The following is a 9,457-nucleotide window of genomic DNA, read 5'->3' on the forward strand; positions in this document are numbered from 1 at the left end:
CTGCCAGGAATCGAACCCGGGACCTCCCACTCTTAAGACCACAGCGCTCACCACTGCGCCAGGGAGGTCGTGCTTACCCCAGTTGTTTAGCTCAATGCATATTTTTCATTATGACCTGCCAGTAAACAGGTTCCCCTAACTAATGCCTACCCTGGCTTCAAACCCTGTGCACGCCACTGGGTATATGGATTAGTTTAGAGTTAGTGCCACTGATACCTAGATCAGATACCTATAGTTAGGAAGGTAGGTATTATTGAGGTACTTATTGATAAAACATTAATAAAACATCAATGCAACAGCAAAGTTGTCGCAAAAATGTCGCCTGTATACATTTTACTATGGCCAATTAAAACTGCGTTTAAGCTAAAAAAAATTGCATTGAAATATATGATATTATACCGACCTACAAACAAGTAGAGCCTATCCATACTTCCATACTATCTAAATATATAAAATTCAAAGTCCTGGACTGACTGACTGACATAGATATCAACGCACAGCCTAAACTGCTGGTCCTAAAGACATGAAATTTGGAGGGTCTATTCTTTGTGAAGAGTAGGTATCCACTAAGAAAGGATTTTTCGAAATTCCACCCCTAAGTGGGTTAAATGGGGGATGGAAGTTTGTATGAAAGTCGGTCATTTTTCAAGTTATTTGCATGAAAATTGGTATTTGGGGTTTCGATTACAAATGAAGAAATACGAGTTTCAGGACTTTTCGAAAATTCGCCCATAAGGGTGGTATAATAGGGGATGTAAGTTTTTATGGGAAAGTTTTAATTATTGATATTATAATTGTGTCAGCTAAGAAACGACTATGAGAAAATCCCCCCCCCCCCCCCCCCCCCAAGGAGTGAAATGGGGGTTGGAAGGTTATATGTGTTATTCGGTGCTGTTCAGAGTGCGTGTCCTGATGTTATAATGTTTGTTTCTGAAAAAAAAATGCCATTTGTTTCCTGTAGGCCACGCGGGCGAAGCCGTGGGCAGCAGCTAGTAATATTATAAATGCGAAAGTGTGTCTGTCTGTCTGCTAGCTTTTCACGGCTCAACCGTTCAACCGATTTTGACGAAATTTGTTAGAACAAGTGATATTTAATAGGGTCTTGGACAGTACTAATAAAATGACCTGATTTTTATATAGCGGTAGTTTATATGGGGCTAGAATTCATTATTAAAGAGAATATACGCACATAGCAGTTTACAATTATTAATAACTCCGAATAGTTACGGGTGCGTGCCCGGGATCGAACCCCTGACCCCCGAATAGGAGGTGAACTTAACCACTACGCTATCACGGCTAAAGTCCTATGCGTCCCAAGAAATTCAAATTCTCAAGCTTTTATAAATAAATCAATCATTGTTAATAGGTACCTAAGTATCTAAAAAATCTTGTTTATTTATACTTTATCCCATGTCCGTCCCATAATAAAGTTCCCAAACCATGTTCGTTGATAACTCTTATCTTAATAGGCGTCTGTTACCAGATAAGCTACCATACTCTATCATACTTCATACCTATAGCTAATATAGTAAGCTGTGATAGCCTAGTGGTTAGGACGTCCGCCTTCTAATCGGAGGTCGGGGGTTCGATCCCGGGCACGTACCTCTAACTTTTCGGAGTTGTGTGCGTTTTAAGTAATAATTAGGTAGGTAGGTAAATAGGTATCACTTGCTTTATCGGTAAAGGAAAACATCGTGAGGAAACCTGCACGTCTGAGAGTTCTTGATATGTTCTCAAAGCGGCAATTTTGAAATTTTATTCTGTGAAAATTTCAACTCCTCTATACGGTTGACGAGATACAGCCCGCTGACAGACAGACGGACGGACAGCGGAGTCTTAATAATAGGGTCCTGTTTGTTGACAGCCTTCGGGTACGGAACCCTAAAAAGGTAGACTGGTGCTAAGTTTAGGTACCTATATTACGGCCTCCTATTCAGGAGGTCCAGGGTTCAATACCCGGGCACGCACCTCTAACTTTTCAGTGTTATGTGGTTAAGTAGGTATAAGTAGGTAATACCTACCTACCTATCCCCTGCTTTAACGGTGAAGAAAAACTTCGCTAGGAAACCTACATGCCTGAGAATTCTACATAGGTAGGTAGGTACTGTTAAGATGAAAAAAACCGGCCAAGTGCGAGTCAGGCTCGCGCAATGAGGGTTCCGTACTACAGTCGTATTTTTTCGACAATTTGCACGATAATTCAAAAACTATGATGCATAAAAATAAATAAAAATCTGTTTTAGAATGTACAGGTGAAGACCTTTCATATGATACCCCACTTGATATAGTCACTCACTTCGAAAGTTGAAAATACTAATTATTAGTTCATGACCACAATTTAATTTTTTTGTGTGATCTAACCCTAAATTCACGGTTTTCTGATTTTTCCCCAAATGTCAGCTATAAGATCTACCTACCTGCCTTCATGATTCTAGGTCAACGGGAAGTACCCTGTAGGTTTCTTGACAGATAGACAGACAGACAGACAGATAGACAGACCCTAAAAACCACTTTGATATACTGTTAACATACTTTTAATCACGGTTTGCTTATTAAAATTGTTTTACAAGTAAGTACAATGCACTGCCGCCGTTCTGCGCGTCACCAGCGAGTCTAGAGTCTATGCCAAACCATAGACTCTCGGAGAAATGTCAGAGCGTGTTAGGCCGTGTCCAGACTTTCCACAATACATCTAACACACTATCACCAAATAGACCTAACAGTACTCAAGAAGTCTGCTAATCCATGTTTGGCCAGCTGTGGACTATGGCCTTGACCCTTGGCCCTTGTCATTCTGAAAGGAGACCCGTGCTCAATAGCATACCAGCGATATTAGAATCGATAGTATGAATGAAACTTAATGCTGTACGCACATCATACAACAGACTCAAAGAGACGCAAAAAGCACGGATTTAATTCGAAATTCAAATTCGCCATGCATGAAATTAGCTATAAGTAGACGCGTTTCTTGCTGATTTCTCGATTATTACAATCCATACTAATATTATCCGTACTATTAATAATATAAATGCGAAAGTGTGTCTGTCTGTCTATCTGCTAGCTTTTCATGGCCGAACAGTTTAACCGATTTCGATGAAATTTGGTACATAGTTAGCTTACATCCCAGGGAAGGACATAGGCTATTAGGCATTTAGTAAATAAATAATTTCTTAATAGTAGATATAGCGTTACGTTTCAAAACAAGGCACACTTTGTGCTTACTTTGTTTTAATAAGGCCTAAAGCTCTAGTAAAATTCATTAAGCTTAGACGACGCGACGGCAAGTTAACCCTACCTCTCTCCACCATTCAAATAGATGCTTTAGAATTTTTAAATTTGCCTGATTTTGATTTTGAATTTTCTATTAAAGTATTTCAAAAAACCCATAGTGCTACAAGAAATAAATTAATTTTGATTTTGAGAAAAGCTCTTACCTAATTGGATTCTTACAAGATCTATTTTTCCTACCTTCTTACAATATAGGTAGGTACTTACTTACGGTATAATCAAATAATCAATATTCATATAATATTTACTAATTAGAGCCTCAATAGCTCAACCGGTAAAGGAGTGGACTGAAGACCGAAAGGTCGACGGTTCAAACCCCGCCTGTTGCACTATTGTCGTACCTACTCCTAGCATAAGCCTGACGCTTAGTTGGAGACGAAAGGGGAATATTAGTCATTTAACATGGCTAATATTCTTTTTTTTTTATCTGTTTAGGCAGAGATATTAATTAATATTTTAAAAACGATCCGTAAAGTTATTTCGTTCACTTAATTTAGTTTTTAATTGAGCCTTTTTGAAGCGGGTTACAGACCATTTTTCTATTCAGTAAGTAAGTAGATAATTGTGGCTCTAATAGGTACCTACATCACAATCTAAGTTACATTAGATATCTGTCAGGTACCTATATTCCGTGGCGTGCACAGGGTTTGAACCTAGGGTAAGCGTTAGGTAGCTAACTACCTATTTAATGATAGGTTATCATGAGAAATGAGCACTAAGCCATTTCAACTAGGGTAAGCAGTGCTTTTATGCCTCTATGATCTGCACGCCACTGCGGCTATATTCTATTGCTAATTATGTTATTGCTAAGCATTTACATATTTTTCCACTCAAATATACCTAAATCATCTAACGCGTTTAACTCTATTAAGTATACCTATTCACACCTCTACCAAAATTTACTGATGCATGTTTTTTATGAAAATCATCTCTACTTGACAAGCTATTTAGGATATTCTATGTCTCTTTTCCAAACATTCAATTTTAACACAATGTGTTTTTTTTTAAATAGAATAATTACCTACCTACTTATTTATTTCAGAAAAATATTTACACAGCTAGCAGACAGACAGACAGACAGACATACTTTCGCATTTATAATATTAGTATGAATTAAAATTATAGGTATTGACGATGATTAAGTAGGTATTAAGTATGCGAAGTTTCAGGTTTTAATAATGGGTAGTTAATGGTTATGGTTATACCTACTTAAAACTCAATTTTTTGAAAATTTCAAGGTTATGCTGGTTATCGATTAATATTAGCTCACTGTCTCCAGCACGCTCTATCTGCTATGGCACAGGCTATGGCGTCCATGGTAGAGTAGACAAAGACAATGATAATGGACACATCTTTTACCTACACCTTTTTCTGAACCAACCATAAACCTCTACCTTCCTTCTCTATAGTTTCGCTGTACAGTTTTAAAATAATTACCTTCCTTCTCTATAGTTTCTCTATAGACACAGTCTTAAAATAATTACCTACCTTCCTTCTCTACCTATAGTTTCTCTGTACAGTCTTAGAATAATATCATAAGTGGCACAAGTTGTTCTATATGAAATAAATAAATTCATTTCATTTCTATGAAACTTAGGTATAGTATACCCTGCCTAAACTCTGCCTATACCTACCTAATTAAAGCTTCCAATTATAGCACAGATTTTCTTATCCTATTTCTGACATAATATGTTCATGATTCCAAAACAATTCTTACAACAAAAATATTAAGAAAAAACTACTTACCCCCAGGAAACCTATGAGGGAAAATCCTTCCATGCCTGTTTATCAGCCACGGGTACAACTGATATGACTCCCTCGGCACCGGAGCTGCAGGATGAGGCGGCGGATGGGGCGGTAACGGAGCCCCAAAGCCTTGCTGTTGGTGAGCTAGGGCTGCTGCCAATGCAGCCCCTTGGAAATGCGCTAAGAACTGGTGATGGTGACTCTGAGCGTCCAAGTAAGGTAGTCTCTTAAGTTCAGGGCTTGGGAACACTGCCGGTAAAGCGCTAGGACGCAGCAAAGGTCGAGGCGAAGGACTTCGAGGCGACGCGACGGGAGAAGGCGATCCCGGACTCGCCAAAGGAGGAGACGTGTGCTTGTGCCTCTCCGAGCCACCCACGATACTGTCTATACTGAATCCGATCTTCGGCTTTGACGGCACCGCCACGACAGGAGTCGGTGCGAGAGGCATCATGCTTCCTTCCAACGTCACAATAAAACACACCAAATCAATACCACATGTCACAATCACAATCCATCGTGCGAGCGATACGTACGCCTCGACGGCGCGCGGCCGAATGAACCCGCTGCTAAAACCGGCCGCCCGTTGCGCGGGAAAAAAAACGATTAACGGAAATCTATTCGCCGATTGGTCGCTCACCACCAATGGGTGGCTTCGGATTACTTAAGCGCTTTCGTTACACAATTCAGTTTGTTACTATTGGTGGGAGGGTTTCCGAAGGCGGAATTTGAATTTGGAACCTTCCTGCATGGGCGGATTCCACTTCAGCCTCAATAATTTCAAACGGCCAAATAAAACACACGTAAAGCTCGCTGGAAACGAGTACTTTTCAGAGGCTTTTGAATTCGGTAGGTTGTGAATCAATTAAGCCGCCGATTGGGTAGGTTAGCAAGCTCGTCTTTGCTCTTTTTTGGCCCGTTCGCGCCGGTCGCATCGTCGAAGATCCTTAATTAACTCCGATGCTTTATTAGCTTAATGTCTCGATAAAGTTTTTCAGCGGTTCCGAGTGATGTGTAAATCGATTATTATTATCGATTCCGAGCGTATCTAGGTACCAATTCAAGGTTCTTTTAGGTATGTTTGTGCAATTATGTTTATCGAATCTTACCTAAATAATAAAATGCCTACCGTTCGATTGTTGAATTAAGTTTTAATTAAAAATCGATAAACTTCGAACTTCATGCTAATTTTCACCCATTAGGTACAGATCAGCTATGAAAATAATAAGTTTTTATTTAATTGCACATTAGGTAGGTACATTAAGTTATGTCCTACTAGGTCCTACCTACCTAGCCTAGTACCTACCTAATACTTACAAATACAAAGTAGGAAAGAAAAAATCAAAATGTTCCCCGCAATGGACTCGAAAATCATAAATAGATACTTATTAGGTCACTAGGTAGGTAGGTAGATAGGATAAATACCTATACCTACGAAAGTGTATTTTATTTCTTGATTTGTTTTTCAATCGCGCCACATGCACACCGCACATTTTTCATGGATCATACTATAGAAAGATCTGAAGAGTGACGTACCTATAGGATAGGATTTTTTTCTCGGAAAATCAATGTCAAATCAAAAAGTTTCCATGGAATTTAAAAACCTAAATCCACACGGACGAATTTTTATACCTCAGCTTACCTACTTTAGTGAGAAATAAAAATTGAAACGCAAAAATAGTTGGACTGCGTTCAGCACGTGCGGTACCTACCTAAGGAAAGATGTGCGATCATGTTTAATAGGTATGCTTTTATAGGTAAGTAGGTAAGTATACCTAGTTTTAAAAAGGTAAACTATTTAGATTGTATTTTTAATTAAATTTTATGTTATGGCCACTATAAGTTGCAATCAAGTTGCAATCAAGTTGGTGATTGATTTTTGTTTTACAATTATGTTATTGATTGTAAAATTAAACAAAAGTGGCGTAAAATTATACAATTTTGATTGTTGCTTTGTAAGATTGTTCGATTAAGTCGCGGAATAAGTAATTGAAATAACGCGTACAAAATGAGTTCTCACGCGCCATTTAAACTTTGTGTGTCAACTGTCATGTCATACTACCTAAGTAGGTAGGTAGGTACAGTACCTAGGTAACCTACACGGCCGAAAGTACCTACCTACCTAATGTAGGTACCTACCTACATCGACATTTAGAAGGAGATAGCAGATTTATAGAGCGTTGTCCCTAGCTGTCATTGATGAGACCGACAAAACGTCATACTTACCTATCTACCCATAGGTAGGTAGGTAAGTATGACGTACGTAAGTGGTATAAGTACCTAAGTAGGTAGAAGTGACAGAGACAACGCTCTACATTCTACAAAGCCGAAATGTCATTCTAATAAGGCCGATGAACATTACTTTCTGCCGCGTATACCTACCTAAGTGACGACCTCCCTGGCGCAATGGTGAGCGCTGTGGTCTTAATAGTGGGAGGTCCCGGGTTCGATTCCTGGCAGGGGTTTGGAATTTTATCATTTCTAAATTTCTGGTCTGGTCTGGTGGGAGGCTTCGCCCGTGGCTAGTTACCACCCTACCGGCAAAGCCGTGCCGCCAAGCGATTTAGCGTTCCGGTACGATGCCGTGTAGAAACCAAAAAGGTATGGGTTTAATAAAAACTGCCATACCCCTTCCAGGTTAGCCCGCTATCATCTTAGACTGCATCATCACTTACCACCAGGTGAGATTGCAGTCAAGGGCTAACTTGTATCTGAATTAAAAAAAAAAAGTAGGTAGGTAAGTAGGTACTGTAGGTAGGTAGGGGTAAGTACTTAGGTACCTATATATCCTGTAGTGCCTAGGTATTCAGTGGCGTGTACAGGGTTTGAAGCCAGGGTAGGCATTAGTTAGGTAGGAACCTGTTTACTGGCAGGTCACAATGTAAAATTTGCAATGAGCTATTACAACTGGGGTAAGCAGTGCATTTATGACTCTATGACCTGCACGCCACTGGGTATTAGGTACGTATAATATCAGAATATTATTTTACTGTATAGGTACCTACCAACCTAATTAATTTCAATCATAGTAGTTTAGTCTTTACCTTGTCGCTATAAATTATCAATGTGCCTAGGTAAATAATAAAGCCTAGACCATTAATCTAGAGCTAGGGGTATGCATACCAATGAGCTAAATGTTAGTGCCCGTGTATAATTCCTCCATTTAGCTAATCACGTTACAGTTTAGTACTTATATCTACTTACCTGTACCTACGTAGGTACCTACCTAGTTCTTTCAACCAGTGTTTTAAACCTTCTGACGCAAAATAGAGAAATATACATTAAAAAGATCTAAGAACTTAATCTAGACTAATGATTAAAAATCTTCTTAAAAGAGTTCAATAAGAATTTAGAGCCTCAATAGCTCAACCGGTAAAGGAGTGGACTGAAAACCGAAAGGTCGACGGTTCAAACCCCGCCCGTTGCACTATTGTCGTACCTACTCCTAGCACAAGCCTGACACTTAATTGGAGAGGAAAGGGGAATATTAGTCATTTAATATGGCTAATATTCTTTAAAAAAAAAAAAAAAGATTTCAATTTTAAAAAAACCGGCCAGGTGGTTCTGTAGATACTTACCAACTACAGTCGTATTTTTTTCGACATTTTGCATGATAAATCAAAAACTACTTAAGTACCTACTCACTAAGTAGGTATTCCTACCTACCCCTTACATAAAAATAAATAAAAATCTGTTTTAGAATGTACCTACCTACTTACAAGTTACAGGTAGGTAAAGCCCTCTCATATGATAGGTAACCCTGCTTGATTTAGGTAGTAAGAATCTTAATTTAAGGGTTGAAAATACTAGAATTTTGTTCAAGAATACATTTTTTTTTGTTTTGTTTTGTGATCACAAATTCAAGGTATTCGGATTTTTCCCCTTACGCCTGCTATAAGACCTAAGTAAGTATAACTAACTGCCAAATTTCATGATTCTAGGTCAACGGGAAGTAGGTACCTACCCTGTAGGTTTCTTAGCAGACACGACAGACAGACAGACAACGAAGTGATCCTATAATAGGGTTCTTTTTTCCTTTTGAGGTACGAAACCCTAAAAATCTCTGTCGTCTCTCACATACAAACTTAAAAAGGTTTGAATAAACAATAGAAAAACAGTTTTAAAAGATTACCATTTGTAATCCGTTAAAAATAATCTGTTAAAAATAAATAAAACCGTCCAAGTGCGAATCGGACTTGCGCACCGAGGGGTCCGTACATTGGAAAGATAGATGTGATGTACCTAATTATCCTGGGGAAAGGGGTCTTGACAGTGAGTCAGACAGATGAACGGACAACTACTTAAGTGCTCCTAAGTATAAGGGTTTCTTTTGAAGTCTGGTAGCGCAGTGGTGAGCGCTGTGGTCTTAATACTGGAGGTCCCGGGTTCGATTCCTGGCAGGGGTTTGGAATTATATAAATTCTAA

The 9,457-nt window shown here is 38.9% G+C and overlaps 1 protein-coding gene across 1 annotated transcript in view; it reads right to left on the reverse strand.

Annotated features, from left to right (window-relative positions):
* LOC117993523 (homeotic protein empty spiracles-like) overlaps positions 1-5,564 on the reverse strand; it is a 45,446-nt gene extending 39,882 nt beyond the window's left edge. The window contains exon 1 of the mRNA XM_034981323.2: positions 5,035-5,564. Coding sequence (XP_034837214.1) covers positions 5,035-5,485 — 451 coding nt within the window. The 5' untranslated portion in view covers positions 5,486-5,564. The remainder of the gene's footprint in view (positions 1-5,034) is intronic.
* Positions 5,565-9,457: the final 3,893 nt, after the last annotated feature.

Source organism: Maniola hyperantus, chromosome 24 (genome assembly GCF_902806685.2).
Source record: "Maniola hyperantus chromosome 24, iAphHyp1.2, whole genome shotgun sequence".
NCBI lineage: Eukaryota > Metazoa > Arthropoda > Insecta > Lepidoptera > Nymphalidae > Maniola > Maniola hyperantus.